Here is a 20,227-nt window from a genome sequence, read left to right as displayed (position 1 = left end):
CAGTGTCCCTGCGCCTGAGAAGCTCCTCGACCAGGGGAACATTGAGGACAAGGACCTTCCTCCAGAGCCGACAGAAAGAAAAAGCCTTCCCCTGGAGCCAACACCCTGAATTTGGACTTGTAACCTACTAGACTGTGAGAAAATAAATTTCTCTTTGTTAAAGCCATCCACTTGTGGTGTTTCTTTTACAGAAGCACTAGATGACTAAGACACCTCCTGATTTCCATAGTCTACTTTTAGGTTGCAAAATGATATTCATAACGTATGTTGAAAGATAAATACAACAACACATATCTGACAATGAACTCATATCTAAAAATCTACCAAAAATTCCTATAAATCAATAAGAAATAGACATACAACCCAACATTTTATAAAATGGGTAAAAGACTTAAGTGGGCACTTCACAAAATAGGAAATTCAAATGAACAAAAACATATGAAAAGGTGTTTCATGTCATCACTCCTCAGGAAAATACAACACACACTCAGAAGAGCAACATTTAAAAATTAAAGAGTGACACTATCAAATATGGGCAAAGATGTGAAGCAACTATCATACGTTGCTGACAGGAGTGTAAAGTGGTTCAATCAAAACTGTTTCCCAAAAAAGATGGGAAAAAATATTTTGCAATTACATGTACTTTATGACCCTAAGTGAAGTGATTACAAATGTCCATAAAAGGATATTTTACTCTACTCATAATTTTATTCTTCACTATTATTTTGCTTTATTCATTATTTTACTTGTAATAGTCAAAAACTGGGGAAAAAATACTTATCAACAGGATGGATAATTGTGTTATATTTACTCAATGGAATTCTACAGAGCAGTAACAAAGAATGAACTAATGATACCACTGGTACAAGCAACAACATGGATAAATCTCAGATATTAGGTTGAGCGAAAAAAAAACATACACAAGAGTATATTCTATATGATGTCACTTATATGAAGCTCAAGAACAAGCAGCACTCACCCATCAAAAGACATTAAAACAATGGTTACCTCTGGGTGCCAAGGTACAGACTGGGGGGAGGCGTGAAGAATCTTATAAGATACTGGTTGGGGATTATAGGGTTATGTTGTTGTTGTTAGGCTTCATCCAGTCACTTCTGACACACGGTGAGGCCCTATGAACAACAGAACAAAATATTGCCTGGACCTGCGCCATCCTCACAATTGTTGTTATGCTTAAGCCTGTTATTGCAGCCATTGTGTCAATCCATCTCATGAGGGTCTTCTTTTTCGTTGACCCTCTACTTTACAAAGCACGATGTCCTTCTCCAGGGACTGGTCCCTTCGGATAACATGTCCAAAGTATATGAGATGAAGTCTCACCACCCTTGTTTCCAAGAAGCATTCTATCTATACAGTTCTTCCAAGACAAATCTGTTCATTCTCCTGGCAGCCGATGGTATATTCAATATTCTTTGCCCACACCATTAATTCAAAGACAGAGATTCTTCTTTGGTCTTCCTTATTCATTGTCCAGCTTTCATCGCATGGGAGGCAACTGAAAACACCACGGCTTGGGTCAGGCACACCTTAGTCCTTAAAGTGACATCTTTCCTCTACAATTCTTTAAAGAGATCTTTTGCAGCAAATTTGCCCAATGCAATACATCTTGATTTCCTGACTGCTGCTTCCATGAGCAGAAATCCTGGTGGTGTAGTAGTTAAGTGCTACAGCTGTTAACCAAGAAGTTGGCAGTTCGAACCCGCCAGGCTTTCCTTGGAAACTTTATGGGGCAGTTCTACTCTGTCCTATAGAGTCGCTATGCATCGGAATCGACTCAACAGTAGTGGGTTTGGTTTTTTTTTTGCTTTTTGGCTTCCATGAGCATTGATTGTGGGTCCAAATAAAATGAAATCCTTGACAACTTCAGTATTTTCTCTATTTACCATGAAGTTGCTTATTGGTCTAGTTGTGTAGATTTTTACGTTGAGGTGTAATCCACACTGAAGGCTGTAGTCTTTCATGTTTATCACTAAGTGCTTCAAGTCCTCTTCACCTTCAGCAAGCAAGGTTGTGTCATCTGCATATCACAGCTTGTTAATGAGTCTTTCTCCATTCCTGATGCCCCATTCTTCTTCATATAGTCCAGGTTTAAGGATTATTTGCTCAGCATACAGACTGAGTAAGTATGTGGACAGGATACAACTCTGATGCACACCTCTCTTGACTTTAAACCACACAGTATCCTCTTGTTCTCTTAGAAAAACCGTCTCTTGGTCTAACCACAGGCTCATCATCAGCACAATTAAGTGTTCTGGAATTCCCACTCTTCGCAATGTTATCCATAATTTGTTATGATCCACACAGTCGAATGACTCTGCATAGTCAATAAAACAGCTAAATATCTTTCTGGTATTCTCTGCTTTCAGCCAGGATCTACCTGATATCAGCAATGATATCCCTTGTTCCACGTCCTCTTCCGAATCCTTCCTGAATTTCTGGCAGTTCCCTGTCGATGTACTGCTACAACCGCTTTTGAATTATCTTCAGCAAAATTTACTTGTGTGTGATATTAATGATATTGTCCAACAATTTTTGCATTTTGTTGGACCTCCTTTATTTGGAATGGGTACAAATATGGATCTCTTCCAGTCGGTTGGCCAGGTAGCTGTCTTTGCACAGAGGAGTGAGCGTTTCCAGGGCTGTATCCATTTGTTGAACCATCTTGATTGGTATTCTGTCAATTCCTGGAACCCTGTTTTTCACCAATGCCTTCAGTGAAGCTTGGACCTCTTCCTTCAGTACCATCAGTCCTTGATCATATGGTACTTCCTGAAATGGTTGAATGTCGACCAATTCTTTTTGGTTATAAATATATGTAAATAAACCATCAAGCTACAGACTTAAGATTAGTGCACTTCATGTACTTTACTATACATACATACATATATGCATGCCACAGCTCTATTTTTTTTTAAAACTAACAAAGTACTGCACAAGTCTAAGAGCATAACACATGAAAATAACTGGTGGAGCTACAACTGATGTTGGGTGAAAATCCACAATCAACATTTACGGAAGCAGCAGTCAAGACATCAAATGACAAACCATAACTAAGAACGCACAAACACCAGAAGAGAAACTAGATAACTGGAAGCTTCTAAAAATTAAACACTTATGCTTATCAAAAAGACTTTACCAAAAGAGTAAAAAGAGAACCTACAGACTGGGAAAAATTTTTGGCTACAACATATTTGACAAGGGTCTAAAATCTACAAAAAACTTCAACAAGACAAAAATCCAGTTTAAAAAATGGGCAAAGGATATGAACAGACACTTCACCAAAGACATTCAGGAGGCCAGATGACACATGAAGAAATGCTTGTGATCATCAGCCATTAAAAAAAAAAAACCTAACCCGTCGCCATCGAGTTGATTCTGACTCACAGCAACCCTACAGGACAGAGTAGAGCTGCCCCAAAGGGTTTCCAAGGAGTGCCTGGTGGATTCAAACTGCCAACCTTTTGGTTAGCAGCCGTAGCTCGTAACCACGACACCACCAGGGTTTCCCATTAGCCACTAGTGAAATATAAATCCAGACTACCATGACATACCATCTCACCCTGACATTACTGGCATGAATCAAAAAAACAGAAAAGAATAAATGTCAAAGAGGTTGCAGGGAGATTGGAACTCTTATGCACTACTGGTGGGAATGTAAAATGGTACAACTACTAAGGAAAACTATCTGGCGCCTCCTTAAAAAGCTAGAAATAGAAAATCTATATGACTCAGGAATTCGACTTCTAGGAATATATCCTAGAGAAATAAAAGCCATCACCCAAATAGACATATGCACATCCATGTTCACTGCAGCATTATTAAAGATAGGAAAAAGACGGAAACAATCTAAGTGCCCATCAACAGATGAATGGATAAACAAATTATGGTATACACAATGGAATACTAGCATGATAAAGAACAATGATGAATCCGTGAAACATCTCACAACGTGGATGAATCTGGAGAGCATTATGCTGAGTGAAACAAGTCAATCATAAAGGACGACTACAGTATGAGACCACTATTATAAAAACTCAAGAAAAGGTTTACATACAGAAAAAAAAAAATTCTTTGATGGTTACAAGGATGTGAAGGAACAGGAAGGGCAAATCACTAACTAGATAGTAGGCAAGTGTCAACTTCTGTGAAGGGAAATACAACATATAAGGTAGAGGAAGACGGCATAACTTGACCAAGGCAAAGTCCTAGAAGTTTCCTAGACACATTCAAATACCTTGAGAGACCAAGTTGGCTGAGGGCTGGGGACTACTGTCTCAGGGGACATCTAGGTCAACTGGCAGTAACACAGTTCATAAAGAAAATGTCCTACACCCTACTATGGTGAGTAGTGCCTAAGTAGCGGCCATCTAAGATACATCTATTGGTCCCATCCAGTCCAGAGCAAAGGAGAATGAAGAAAACCAAAGACACAAGAAAAGTATTAGTCCAATGAACTAATGGACCAAAAGAACCACACAGCCTCTACCAAATTAAGCCCAAAAGAACTAGATGGTGCCCAGCTACCACGACCTACAGCTTTAAAAGGGATCGCAATAGAGAGTTCCCAAGGATGGTGGAGAAAAATGTAGAACGAAATTCAAATTCACAAAAAAATACCAGATTTACTGATCTGACAGAAACTGAAGAACCCTGAGACTAGGGCGCCTGGACCCCCCACTACTCAGAACCCAAGCCACCCCTTAAGCCTACTTTTTAAAGATTACATGGGCCTATAAAACAAACAATAACACATCTGAGGAACATGCTTTTTAAGTTCAATCAAATATATAAGATCAAATGGGCAACTCCTACCCAAAAGCAAGATGAAAAGGCAGGAAGGGGCAGGAAAACTAGATGAATGGACATGAGCAACCTGAGGTGAAAAGGGCGAAGAGTACTGTCACATTGCTGGGATTCCAACTGATGTCACAAAGCACTATGTGTATAAATTTCTGATTGAGAAATTAATTTGAGCTGTAAACTTTACCTAAAGCACAATAAAATTGACAAAAAAAGAAATCAAACGACACATTACATTGAGTAAATCTGCTGCAAAAAGCCCTCTTTAAAGAGTTAAAAAGTAAAGATGTCACCTTGAAGATTAAGGTGTGCCAGACTCAAGCCTTGGTGTTTTCAATCGCCTCATATGCATACAAAAGCTGGGCAATGAATAAGACTGAAGAAGAACTGATGTCTTAGAATTATGGTGTTGGCAAAGAATATTGAATATGCTATGGACTGCCAGAAGAAGAAACAAATCTGTCTTGGAAGTACAGCCAGAGTGCTTTTTAGAAACAAGTACGGTGAGACTTTGTCTTGTGTACTCTGGACATGTTATCAGGAGGGACCAGTCCCCAGAAAAGGACATCATGCTTGGTAAAGCAGAGGGCCACTGAAGAAAGGGAAGACCCTCAACAAGATGGACTGACACACTGACTGCAACAACAGACTCAAACAGAACAACAATTACGAAGATGGTGCAGGACTGGGCAATGTTTCACTGTGTTGTACACAGGGTCACTATGAGTCAGAACCAACTCAACAGCACCTAACAACTACAGTTGATGTTTACTTCTGTTTGAATTTTCTACCCTGACCATATTGCTTTTATCATTTAAAGGAAAAAAAAAAAAAAAGCTATTCCATTTGAAAAAATAATGCTAAAATCTTACAATGCTCATCACGCTTTCCTATAATGTTCTACCTACAAGGCAGTCTCCTACTTACCAGCTAGCCAAAACCAAACCCATTGTCACTGAATGGATTCCAACTCATAGCGACCCTACAGGACAGAGTAGAACTGCCCCATAGGGTTTCCGAGGAGTGTCTGGTGGATTCGAGCTGCCGTCCTTTTGGTTAGCAGCCAAACTCTCAACCACTACACCACCAGGGTTTCCCAACTAGCTAGTATTGGGCTTTATTTATCTTTATCTTCCTAACATCCAACACACTGCATAGCACAAGGTATCTGCTTTGCATGTGTCTGCTGTATTGAACTACACAGCAAAATGTTTGTTAAATGAACAAATGTATAACAAAACAAGAAGTCAAAATAGGTGACTGGCTTCCAAGGAAGATATCCCGAAAGTCACGGACTTACAAACTTTAGCTTATACTACAGGGAAGAGTTGAAGCTTACCTAATAAGGATATAGAAACTTGAACCTCTGCATTCCAAAATTGTCTCATCTGTGATTACTGACCCAGTGCCACCAATCCCACGCCTATCATTTTCTGTGGCAGTTAGAACCCATTCTATATAAAAAAAAAAGCAAATAAACAATAACTTACAGGATCCACCTAATAACAGAAAAGTCAAGAACCCAAAGGATGCAACCAGAGAAGAATTCTATCATCAACAGTACCACGGATCGAACATAACAAGAAATCATGGAGAATAAAAAAAAGACAGACTATCAACTGTTCTGATCAGGGACACAATAGAAGGTCCCAAATAAGAGAAAAATGTAGAACAAAATTCTAATTCCTAAAAAAGGCTACACCTACTGGACCGATACGAGACTAAAGGAACCCGAGACTACTGCCCTAAGATAAACTTTGAACTTGGAAGTGAACCTATTTCTGTAGGTCATCTTTCAACCAAATAATAGATTTGCTTATAAAATAAACAATTATTACCTGTGAGTAATGTGCTCCCTTAAACAATCAACTATGAGACCAAAGGTCAACATTCACCCAATAGCAAAGAGGTCAGGGCAAGGAGGGGAAGGGAAGTTACATCAATGGAAACAAAACAGACAGAATGGAAATAACGAGAATGCTGACACATTGTGAAAATTGTAGCCAATGTCACGAAACAATCTGTATAAAAATTGTTAAATGGGAACCTAATTTGCTGTGTAAACTTATACCTAAAACACAAAAAAATATTATTTAAAGAGAGACAGACAAACCAAAAGAACAAGTCACCACTTGTTAGAAATTAAAATACAAAAAAAGGGGGGGGGGGCGGGGAGTCCTGCAGGAATCTCTCTCCTAGGTATTTATCTCACAGAAACGAAAAACACAAAAGCCTGCGCAGCTTTATTCGTAAGGGCTAAAAACTAGGAACTACCCAAAAGTCCTTCAACAGGTGAATGGATAAACTGTGGTATATCTATATAATGGAATACTGCTCGGGAACAAACTACTGGTACACACAACGACAGGAATGAATCTCAAGGACATTATGTTGAGTGAAAAAAAAAGTTTCAAAAGGTTACATACCATATAATTCCACTTATACAACATTCTCAAAGTGGTAAAATTATAGAGATGGAGAACAGATCAATGATGAGGGATGAGGGTTGAGGGGAAAATGTGGCAACTAAAGGTTAACTGAGGGTATTTATCTGTAGGGATGGAATAATTCTGTATCCTGATTGTGGTTGATAGATGTGATAAAATTTGATAGGATTATACACACACACACACAAAGTACGTGTAAAAACTATGAAACCCTTAACTTGGGTTAACAGTGTTGTACTAATGTCAATTTCCTGGTTTTGACAGTGTTCTACAGTTATGTAAGATATTACCACTGGGGGAAGCTGTGAGATGGGTACACGGGAACTTACTGTACTATTTTTACAACTTCTTTTAACTCTGAAACTATTTAAAAATAAGAAGTTCTAATTAAAAAAAGGGGGGGCAGAAGAAAATAGTCAAACAGTTTTGTAAACAACCCTAATGTCTGTCAACACATGAATGGAGAAATAAAATGCAGTATATCCACTCAATGGAATATTTGGCCATAAAAAGGAATGAAGTATACTGATACATGTTACAATATGGATAAACCTTGAAAAGTTACACTAAGTGAGAGAAGCCAGGCACAAAAGGCCAGGTATTATATGATTCCATTTATATGACATGTCCAGAATAGGCAGTCCATAGTCTAGTACATCAGTGGTTGTCAGGGGTTAGAAACAGAGGAGAACGAGAAATGACTGCTAACAGGTACAGGGTTTCTTTTAGGAGCGATTAAAACGTTCTGTAACTAGTGGTGATGGTTGCACAACTCGGGAATACAGTATAATAAAAACTAGTGAAGCGTATACTTTAAAAGGATAAATTTTATGGCACGTGAAATTACGCTTCAATAAAAAAGTTGTATGCAAAAAAATGAGACCTTTTGAAAAATGCACCTAAACACACATGTCGCAAAGTACCCAAACTACCTGTTACACTAAATCATAAAATTCATGACTGAATGACACTGTAGTCCTTCCAAGCTGCCTGTTACTCACATATCAGCACAATTAAATTCTGCCAACTAAACTCTTTGGAACGATCTAATGAAGCTAAAATTTTGACTCATCTCAGTAGAAAAATCATATTCTTATTCCTGACAATTAAAAATTCTGGTGTACTAAATAAGTAGCCTAAAGGATCTGGCTCAATTCATAAAAGCTTGAAGAATTGAGCTGAAATAAAATTAACGAAAAACTTGCATACACAAATAGATAATGACAAAAGTAGGACCATATAGTCGCATAATTTAATTTTGCCAGTTATCACATTAATATGCTTTAAAATTAGATCTATAACTCTCTTCTGGAGAATTAATCAAAAAGCAAAACACTGGGCACACCAGGAGGCCTGAACTCTGGTCCAAAGTAAGCTGTATGACCTTACCCTCTGTCAGCGATGTCTGTAAAATGAGCAACACCTCTGAGACTACCAGTCTCCTCAAGTCCCTTCTATCACCACTTCCTCCAGGGCCACTCCTCCATCCTAAACCAAGTCACCATTATCTCCCCTGTCCTACTACAGAAGGTTAGCTCCCAGTTTCCACTTCTGTCCCCATTAAACATTCTCTACATAATAACCACTGCTCTTTTAAAAACAAAAATCAGATCCTGTCACTCTCATATACAAGGCCCTACACAATTTGACTCCTGCCTCTCTCACTAAACTCTTCTGTATACTCTGGCCACCCTGGACCTTTGGGTTCCTCAAACATTCCTAACCCATTCCTTCCCAGGGCCTTTGCCACACTCCAATCTCCTCCTCCTCATTCTAGTTTCTTCTCAAATGTCAACTCCTATGAGAGGTATGAGTGCAGACTGGGTCCCAGGCCGCCTAGATTCAACTTAATAGCCAGGCATGTTACTTACTCATGTGGTGCCCCCGTTTCCTCATCTGTAAAATCTTGGTAATAAGTGTCTACCTCATTAGGCTGTCACAAGGTGTAAACGGAGTCCCTGATTGGCGCAAATATTAAGCATTCAACTACAGGCTGAAAGGTTGGCAATTTGAACCCACCCAGAGGTTCCTCAGAAGACAGGCCTGATGAACAGCTTCTGGAAAAGCCACAGGCATGAAAACCCTATGCAGCAGTTCTATTCTGCACACACGGGTTCACCACAAGTCGGAATCAACTGAACAGCAACTAACAACAATCTTAGGGTTGCCACAAGGTACAAATACAAGTAAAGCAATCAGCACAGTGCCTGGCTTGTATCCAATGTTATCTACCAGAATTATTACTCAAGGTGCCCCATCTTTATTTTCTTCCTACCCCTCAGCAATATCTGACATTATCTTTATTTGTTGTCCTCTGTGAAGTTCTCCCCAAACCTCAACAGAATAGAAGCTTCATGAAGAGCTTTGTCTTGTTCAAAGCTGTATCACCATCTCCTAGGAAAAGCATTCAGGTATTTGTGGAATATAAGAATATATCATATCAAACATTTCTTTAAAATAATAATGCCTCAATTCAAAGAATTAAGTGGAAAATGGCATTTCCTTAAACTCTTATGTAATTAGGCTGGTCTCTTTTTCTTGCTAATTAACTTGCAGACCAGCCAGCTCAGTTACTCAGTAGCTGGAGGATCTTTTTCCTTAAATCTTATCACATATACACAAAACACAATGAAATAAATAAATTAACCTGTGAGAGTAAAAGTTAAATACTGTGGCTATATACTAATTCTTTATAAACATACCATACAAATCCAAACTGCAGCACACCAAAAAAGGCTCTTGGCCATTAGAAAAGTCATACCCTGAAATATGAAAATATGAAACACACTGACTTACTTTGATCAAAGCTGTTTTTCTACACATATGCATACTTATGCACGCATATTTTATACACTCACACGCACACATACACAGCCATCCACAAAACTGGGGCCATGGTTTTTCAACCCCTTTTTCCATTTCTGAACATAATGTACTATGTGGAAACAAATTAACACCTTGATTTGAAAGCTGTGATTAAAAGCCAGTATTCACTCGGGATCTAAACATTATATATTTCTCCTTAAGTGCTAAAAGAAATCCTAAACGTAAAGTTCTTCACTGACTTGAAAGCAGGCACTGATTTTTTTTTAAACTATAACTACCAAAAATCCACTCCCTTTTAACACTGAACATCCATTTTTTACCCACCAGTTCTTCAAATCCTTAATAAGTCCTTTTACCTCGCCATAATAGTGTTTTGGGAAGGAATTTTTATGTTGACATCCACGTTTTGTGAAACCCGAGAAATAGTTTCCAGTTGTGTTCCGTTTTAAATAAACAAAATCTTGCCGTGGTAAATCACCACATTAACAACGACTTTGCCAGTTTTCAAAGATGCCACCAATGGGTATGAAATGCACTAGGCAGAGACCAAGGCCAACATGAATGAAAAAAGCCTAAGCAAGGAGAGGGGTAGACCCCCAAATGAAACAAACGAACGCTTGGTGAGTTTATCCAAACATCGTCTTTAATATCAAATCATACTACCAAAAATACCTCTCAGGATTTGTTGAAACGAAAGAGCGGAGCAAGAAATCTAGAGGAAAGAAAAAGATGCTGAATGTTGGTAGAACAAAAAAATAAAGAAAAAGAGGCGGCGCTCTGCAGTCTCCAAGCAGCTCTCCAGGAAAGGCTTCTCAGGCACCGGCCGCTCGAACTCCGGTCCACAGCCAGGCTGGAGGTGGCTGGCTGGCTGGCTGGCACGTTTTAAATATCACCACCCTATTCATCAACTGCCCGGCACAACCAGGAGCCGGAGAGTGGCGCCGGGAACCGCAGCCGACCCGCGCACGCCCACCGGCCCGGCTCAGCCAACGACCTGAGCGCAGCAGGCGACCCGAGCGCAGCCGCCGCGCAGCAAAGTCACGCTCGACCCGAGCATAAAGTTTCGAATAAAAACCCGAGCGCCAAAACGCACCGGTCTCAGAGTTGAGCTCGCGCCAGGAACACGCCCGAGGCAAACCACTTGACAACCAGCTCGGGTGTTCAGCAGAAAGGCCGAGCGGCGGGGGCCGGAGAGGAAGAGGAGGCGATAGACACATTCTCTCCCTAGCACGCTCGAAACCTCTTCCTCTTCTGCCCGCATCCCCAGGTGGGCGCCTCGCAGCTGCCTCACACCCGCACCGGGAGCGCCGGAGCCGGAGTGGCGGGCGCCACCGCTCCTCCAGAGAAGGACCCGCGCGCCCCCCGACCCCAGGGCGAGCTCGGCGCGCAAGGGGGATGCGCAAGCCCAGAGCCTCCTCGCCGGCCTCCCTCAGTCTGTCCCCGGAGGCCGCGGCAACGCGGGCCAGGAGCCGGGAGGCCTGGGCCCTCGGGGCCGGGGATGCTGGGCGGCCGGCCGCGGGCTGCGCGCGCCCCTCCCCCGTCGCCCTTCCCCCCGGCCGCCCGCGGGGCGCGCAAGAGCCCGGCGCCGGCGTCCCGGGGGACCAGCCCGCCGGCCGCCGGCCCGGGGTACCCGGTCAACTTTGCCCTGCGTGGACGCGGGCTCCCTCCGACGGGGCGGGGGAGAGGGCCCGGGGGCTGGCGCAGCATGGACTCACTTTTTCGGATGTTTCTCTCTTTTCGGCCTCCGCTTTCGGGCCTGAATGGCCAGCACTGGGGAAAGAGAAGACACACATTAACGGTCGGGCCGCTCGGCATGCGGGCCGCGCGACGGGGAGGAGGGGAGCCCGCGGGCCGCTCACCTTTCCGGGAGCTCATCCCAGCGCGGCGGAAGGGGGGTGGGGGCTGCGGCGGCGACGACGACGCGGGAGCCAAGCCGAGCCCGGCTGCTGCCTCCACTCGCTTCGCCGCCCGGGAGGAGGCGGGAACCGCGCCTGCGCCGCCGCCGCCGCCGCCGCCGCCGCCGCCGCCGCTGCTGCTCCTGCAGGGGGCCTAGCAAGACCCGCCCCCGCCCGGGCCCGCCCCGCCCCCGTCCTCCCGTGGGGTCGGGACCACCGCGCCGCGCGCCCCCTGCGTGCCGCGCACCCACCCGCTGACCCACCTACGCAGAAGTGACCCTTGCCCCCGCCCGCGGCCGGGGCCTCTCCTTCTGAGCCCCCAAGGCCGGACCTGGCCGCCGGCCTCTCCCGGGCTCTCCGCCCGCGCGACCCTCCCTCGCCAGCCACTGTCTCTCGCCTTCGCACCCCGGCGGGTCGCGCCGCGGACTTCTCCATGCGCTCTTCCTTGGCCCGCGCCTCCGCCGGTCTCACACCACCTCTCTCCCCGCGGCCTCTTCTCTCCCTTTGCTCCTCTACATCCTTGCATTCCCATCAGCGCCGCTTCTTCCTCTCAGGCGGGCATAGAAAGGGCACAGGACCAAGAGCTGGGAAACCTGGATCCTTCACTAGTTGTGTGACCTTGGAGAAGTCATTTTATCCCTCAGCTTTACCTACCCCACAGTATTGTTTGAGTTTAAGGAAGGAAGAAATGCAGGTAGGATTGAAAGTAGGATGACGCTTTTGCACATGAATTGAAATCCAGTTTAAAAAAATGCCATGCGCATAACAGTTTAACACAACAATCCCACCCCATGGAGCTGTTCTCTCCATTTTACAATCCGGAAATTGAGCCCTAAAGAAGTTAGTTTACCCAGCTAGGATTCAAATTCGGGCCTGGCTGACCCCAAAATCTCTATTAGGCTAGCTGCCTAATAAAGATGCGAATCAAGTTAATAATGAGAAGAAAGGTTAATTGCAGTGTTCTCCCGTGTATTAAAATATTTACAGTAGTTTTGAAAGATGTGCATCCTGACCGTTTGCCCCCTTTCGCTTATACAACTGTATCCTGGACAAAATTGGCTAGTCTTATTCTAAAGATACTAAACTCAGCAGAGCCGAAAGTGCTGCTTGAAAAGCTTTTTGCTTTATGAAACTATTTTCAAAAATATGAAGCCTACTGAGAAAATTATAATGAACAAAAAAAATTTTTTTTTTTTACCTATAGTCACCAATTTTTTTACATTTCACCACATTTGCTTTCTGTATATAATGTGTTTGTATGTATGTGTATATCTTTATAAACACATATGGTATTGGGTTTTTTTGTTTTGTTTTGCTGAGTCAATTGAGATTTTTGTAGACATTGTTACCATTTATCCCTAAATATTTCAGTATGTATCTCCTAAGAACAAAGATACTCTCCTACATAATCAGAATTCCATTATCATGCCAAGAAATGTTAACATTAATATAATTCTATTATGTGTAATATATAGGCCACAGTCATAATTTTTTAAATGTCCTTTTTAGCTGATTTTTGTTCCAACCTATGATACAATCAAGGATCATGCATTGCATTCAGTTGATGTGTCTTTTTAAGCTCCTTTAGAATAATTCCTGACTTTGTTTTTTAATTTCATAACATTGACTTTTCTTAAAGAATCCAGTCCTGTTTTGCAGAATGTTCCTCAATTTGAAGTTGCCTGTTTCCCTATGATTAGATGCAAGTTAATGTGATTTTTTCAAGTATATAGATGATGATGTGTCCATCTTAGTGGGTCATATCAGAAGGGACATGATGTCTGTTGGCTTTATTATTGGTGAGGTTACATTTAACCATGCCTCCATGGAAAAGTACCTATTTCCCTTTGGATTTCAAAAGTAATCTGTGAAATACCACTTTGCAACCATTAGGATGGCTATTATTTTTTAAAAATGGAAAATAACAAGTTTGGGCAATGATGTAGAGAAATTGGAATCCTTGTGCATTGCTGGTGGGAATGAAAAATGGTGCAGCTGCTGTGGAAAAGTTTGTCAGTTCCTCAAAAAGTTAAACATGGAATTACCGTATGACCTAGAAATTCCACACCTCAGTATATATCCAAAAAAAAAAAAATTGAAAGCAGGGACTCAAATAGACCCTTGTCCACCAATGTTCACTGCAGCATTATTCACAATAGCCAAAGGTAGAAGCAATCCAAGTGCCCATTAACAGTTGGATGGATAAGCAAAACGTAGTATCTACATAAATGGAATAATACTCAGCCATAAAGAGAAATGAAGTTCTGATACATGCTACAACATGGACGAACCTTGAAAACATTATGGTAAGTGAAATAAGCCAAATACAAAGGACAAACATTGTAGGATCCCACTTACGTGAAAAGTCTAGAATAGGCAAAAGCATAGTGACAAAAAGGTTAGTGGTTACCATAGGCGGAGAAGGGGAATGGGGGAAGAAAGAGGAGTTAATGTTTAATGGATACAGAGTTTCTGTCTGGGGTGATAAAAAAAAAAAGTTTGGACATAGTGGTGATCTCTGCACAACATTGTGAATATAATTCATGCCATTTAATTGTACACTTAAAAATGGTTAAAATGGCAATTTTATATATATTTCACCACCACAACAACAAAAATAATCTGTGTGGAAAATGCAGAACAATTTCAAATTCTCATGGACTCCAGACTTCGTGAACCTATGAAGTTTGGATGAACCCGTGGAACTATTGCCCAGAGGTAATCTTTAAACCTTAAACCAAAAATGTCCTCTGAAATCTTAAAACCAAACAATAGTTTAGCTTAACTGGTTAAAAAAAAGAAAAAAAAAGTCTGCCTTGAGCATTATGCTCTTTTAAGAGCTGTCTACATGGGATCAAATTGACAACAGCAACTTGAAAGATTAGATAGGAACCTTAGGGGGCAGGGACTTTATGTTAATGGGACGGGGAGGAGTAACTCAGAAAAGGAGGGGAAGAATGTTTGCACAAATCAAAGAATGTAATCAATGTCACTAAATGGTGCATGTAGGAACTATTGAAATTGGTGTATTTTTATTGTGTATATTCTCAACAACAAAATTTTTTAAAAATTATCTGTGTAAAAAATAGGAAAAGAACTTGAGTAGACACTTCTCAAAAAAAAAAAAAAGATATACAAATGGCCAGGAAACACCTAAAAAAGATATTCAACATCAGGAATCATTAGGGAAATACAAATCAAAACCCCAATGAGATACCACTTCACATCCACTAGGATGGCTATAATCTAAGCAGAAAGAAAGAAAAAGAAATGTTGGCAAGAATGTGGAGAAACTGGGACCCTCATACATTGCTGGTGGGAAGGAAAAATGCTGCAGTCTCCTGTGGAAAATAGTATGGTAGTACCTCAAAAGGTTAAAGATAAGAATTACCATATGACCTAGCAATTCCACTCCTAGGTATGTACCCAGAAGAATGAAAACAGGTACTCAAATACTTCCACACCAATATTAATAGCAGCACTATTCATAATAGCTAACAGGTGTAAACAACTAAGATGTCTATCAACAGACGAATAAACTGGTATGTCCGTACCATAAAAAGTAATAAAGTGCTGATGCCTACTACAACATGGCCAAACATCGAAAACATTATGCTAAGTAAATGAAGTCAGTCACAAAGGTCACATATTGTATGATTCTGTTTATATGAAATATTCAGAACAGGAAAATCCAGAGGAACAGAAAGCAGATTGGTGGTTGCCAGGGGCAAATACTCCGAGAAGCTGGACTATATGAAGAAGAACGGGTCATCAGGATTGAAGGAAGACTCATTAACAACCACAATATGCAGACGATACAACCTTGCTTGCTGAAAGTGAAGGGGACTTGAAGCACTGAGTGATGAAGATCAAAGACCACAGCCGGTAGTATGGATTACGCCTCAACATAAAGAAAACAAAAATTCTCACAAATGGACCAATAAGCAACATTGTGATAAACGGAGAAAAAATTGAGGTTCTCAAGGATTTCATTTTACTTGGATCCACAGTCAACACCCACGGAAGCAGCAGTCAAGAAATCATATGACACATTGCATTGGGCAAATCTACTGCAAAAGACTTGTTTAAGGTGTTAAAGAGCAAAGATGTCACCTTTAAGGCTTAAGGTTCGCCTGACCCAAGCCACGATGTTTTTAATCACCTCACATGGGTGCGAAACTGGACAAGGAATAAGGAAGACCAAAGAAGAATCGATGCCTTTGAATTATGGTGTTGGCAAAGAATATTGAATATACTATGAAGTGCCACAAGAATGAACAAATCTGTCTTGGAAGAAGTACATTCAGAATGCTCCTTAGAATCAAGGGTGGCGAGACTACGTCTAACATACTTTGGACATGTTATCAGGAGGGATCAATCCCTGGAGAAGGACATCATGCTTGGTAAAGTAGAAGGTCAGCAAAAAAGAGGAAGTCCCTCAAAGAGATGGATTTACACAGTGGCTGCAATGATGGGCTCAAACATAACAACAATTGTGAGGATGGCACAGAACCAGGCAGTGTTTCATTCTGTTGTACATACACTATGAGTCAGAAATGACTGAATGGCACCTAACAACAACAACGGGGACAGGAGGGAGCAGAGAAGTGGAATAATTGTGTAATTAGTACAGGTTTTTTTTTTATTTTGAAGTGATGAAAAGGTTTTGGCACTAGATAGAGGTGATGGTTGGACAACATTATGAATGTACTAAATGCCACTTCATCATTTACTTTAAAATGGTTAATTTTGTTATGTGAATATCATCTCAATTTAAAAAAATGAAATAAAAATTAATCCATTGATAATACTTTGAGACTGTATGAGAGTCCTTTTCCCCAATAATCTTTCACACAATGGTTTAGCACCCATTGATGCTGCTTGCCTGAATCCATGATGACTAGGTGGTTGTGGAATACTGATTCCACCATTCCTATCATTCCACCTATGTTGATGAGGTGACATTCTTGGGTAACAAAGAGCTTTCATTTCTCCCTCCATTCACTTGTGAAAGGCTCCCTGTGTCCTTTGGACAAGTCCTAATCAGTATCTGAGCACTTCTCTACTTTCTGGCACAAGATGTTCCAGGAAACCTTGTGCTTCCCCCAACCCAGTGTCAGAATCAGCCATTTCTCCAGTCTTAGCTCCCTTGTTAGGGGGAGGAGTGAGACAGGGTGATTAGAAGCTTTGAAGCCTAGGAGATCTGAGTTTAAAATCTGTTTTACTTTGGTAAATAGCTTTATTGAGATATAAGATACATAGCATAAAATTCACCCATTTAAAGTATACAATTAAATGGTTTATAAATATATTCACAGGCTTGTGTAACCATTACCACTATCTCATTTTAAAACACTTTTGTCCCTGCTAAAAAAAACTCTGTACCCATTAGCAGTCACTCCCAGTTTCCCTCTAGCCCTTCTCCCCCAGGCCCTGGCAGCCACTAATCTGCTTTCTGTCTCTAAATTTGCCTGTTCTGGATGTTTTATATAAATGTAATCCTACAATATGTGGCCTTTTTGACTGACTTATTTCACTTAGCTTAATGTTAAAACCAGTTTCTGGTTTATAATTTCTGCATGATCTTGGGCACATTACTTAATTATAACATCTGGAAAATGGTCATAATATTAACACTAGTCCTCATAGGTCAGTATGATAATAAAATAAGTAAATATTCAATAAACTTAAACCCTGCCATAGAGTCAATTCTGACTCATAGCAACCCTATAGGACAGAGTAGAACTGCCCCATAGGGTTTCCAAGGAGCGCCTGGTGGATTCAAACTGCAGACCTTTTGATTAGCAGCCTTAGCACTTAACCACTATGCCACCAGGGTTTCCAAATATTTAATAAGTAGTCATTATTATTAGCATTAGTTAGGAGACACATACCTGATGCACTTGCTGGATCTTTGTATTCATTTGTTCAACAAATATTTATCAAACACCTACTATATGGTGGACATTATTCTAGGCACTGAATCTATATAGCAGAGAACAAAACACAAATAAATCTCCCTGACCTCATGGAGCTTACATTCTACTGGCAGGAAACAGGCAATAAAATAAAATAACGTGAAACACACTTACATATATTTACTGTATGATAATAACGACTATGAAGAAAAATAAAACAGAAACCTATTGAGGAAGGTTTTTAGTTTTAAATAATGTGGTCAGAGAAGGTCTCACTGAGGTAATATTTAAGTAAAGACCCTAAGGTGATCTTGCCAGTCCTTTTTACTTCTATCAATTAAAAGAGAACTATATTTGCCATCCTAAATATCTGTGAAGTACTTTGAATTTATTGAATTAAAATACACCAAATTAATTATCAATAAATAACATTACACACATTATATTAGTTTTTTTAAAAGAATGATAAATTTTAAATGCAGTCCCTGCCCTTCTGGAAATTATTTTTTTTTCTGAAATGAGTCATAATTTAGAATGACATTTTAAAGTAAATTTTTTAAAAAAGAAGAAACAAAGTAAGGAAGTATGTGTTTAATTTGCATTATTCTACTGTCATTTATTGCCATATAAACCAAATTAGTTACGTGACCATTACAGTTAAGAATGAGCAGTATTAGACAGTTTCAGAACTGGATATATTTTGGTCTCTGTAGCTCAAAAAGAGTGAAAAAGGCAGTACATATGTATTTTTCTATTCCAGCCTAGTACAGTGGAACACATGATGAACACATCATACTCATTTTTAGCAAAAATAATAGAAAACTAAGAGATAAGAATGCTGTAAATACAATTTGACTCTTACAATTTCAAGTGGAAGCACTAAATCATATTGTATCTTAGGTGGTATATTTTATGTCATAGAATTAGAAACAACCTTGAGAGGTCATATAATCCTTCTCAAGACCTTTACCAGGTGGATGAGAACCTAGCCTCCTTTTCAGGTCCTCCAGGGCTTTTCAGGTTTTAGGAAAGTTTTCTTGCATCTAACCCACACTTTCTATTATGAAGTTTAAGTCTGTCTTTCGTTATTTTGTTATAGTGTATTTCTCAGTGACCTTAGCACCGTATTAACAGGAGCGTAATATAGAAGTTAGTGTTGAGAATAGTAGAGTCAGACTACAAGAATTCTAATCCTAGCTCTGCCATTAGCTAGCTGGGTGACCTTGGGCAAGTTACTGGGTCTGTCTGTGCCTCAGTTCCCTGATGTGCAAAATGCAGATAATAATATTACCTACCTTATAAGTTTGTTGTGAGGAATAAATGAGTTACTTCACATAAAATGCTTAGAGAAATGCCTAAAAAAAACTAAGCATTCAACAAATATTAGATATTCATATACTTATATACATAAATATAAAAACCCAGTGTCCTCGACCACTACACCACCAGGGTTTCCAAAGGTGTTTTTGTTTTATAAATACATATATGCATATTAAGGTATGTAATAATTCTCTATTGGTGCATAACAAATCACCCCCAAATTTAGCAGCTTAAAACAATAAACAATTATCTCACAGTTTTTGTGGTCCAGGAATTTGATGGCAACTTAGCCGGTGGGCAAAGATGTCAGCTTGGGCTACAATCATTTGATGGCTTAACTGAGGCTTGAGGATCTGCTACCAAGATGGCTCTCTCACAAGGCTGTTGTCAAGAGGCCTCAGTCCTCACTGCCCGGGCCTCACCATAGGGCTGCTCCCGTGCCCTCACAACAGGCATCTGGCTTCCCCCAGAGGGCCTGATCCAAGAGACAGCAGGACAGAGCTTCAATGTCTTTTATGACCTACCCTGGTGAGTAACATTCCATCACTTCTGCCACATTCTATTCATCAGAAACAAGTAAGCACAGCGCACATTCCGGGAGGAGAATTAAACTCTACCTCTTGAAGGGAGGATTATCGAAAATGTGTGGACATATTTTAAAACCACCACAAGGGGTCATTCCTTCTTTCTTTTAAGTGCCTCTGGTTTTGCAAGTTTAGGAAGACTCCTTAGAGACCTCTCATTCTATTTGTTTAAACAGTAGAAATGAAAGTGAATTTTCTGTTCAATATTCAGACTAAAGGGAAGGTGGACTGGATCTATTCTCTTGAAAAAATCATCAGTAATAAATCTGTTATAAATAAAATGCCCACTGTATATAAGACTTACTTAAGTTAGCTCAAAAACGACTCCTGAAGATTTGCCCAGGGCTGTTTTAGGATGGATTTAGCCTATTGATTAATGTGCTAGCACGTATTTAAATACATCAGATAGTCTGGCC

At 40.6% G+C, this 20,227-nt stretch overlaps 1 protein-coding gene across 2 annotated transcripts in view; it reads right to left on the bottom strand.

Annotated features, from left to right (window-relative positions):
* SRPK2 (SRSF protein kinase 2) overlaps positions 1–12,052 on the bottom strand; it is a 274,393-nt gene extending 262,341 nt beyond the window's left edge. Inside the window, exons 1-2 of one of the 2 annotated variants that reach the window (XM_064289877.1) lie at positions 11,954–12,052; positions 11,810–11,864 (exon numbers count right to left, since the gene is read on the bottom strand). In XM_064289877.1, coding sequence (XP_064145947.1) covers positions 11,810–11,864; positions 11,954–11,969 — 71 coding nt within the window. In that variant the 5' untranslated portion in view covers positions 11,970–12,052. The remainder of the gene's footprint in view (positions 1–11,809; positions 11,865–11,953) is intronic. The other variant, XM_064289879.1, reaches the window with a different exon arrangement.
* Between the last annotated feature and the right edge of the window lie 8,175 nt (positions 12,053–20,227).

Source organism: Loxodonta africana, chromosome 8 (assembly GCF_030014295.1).
Source record: "Loxodonta africana isolate mLoxAfr1 chromosome 8, mLoxAfr1.hap2, whole genome shotgun sequence".
Lineage (NCBI taxonomy): Eukaryota > Metazoa > Chordata > Mammalia > Proboscidea > Elephantidae > Loxodonta > Loxodonta africana.
This window is presented reverse-complemented; position numbering and strand designations above follow the sequence as displayed.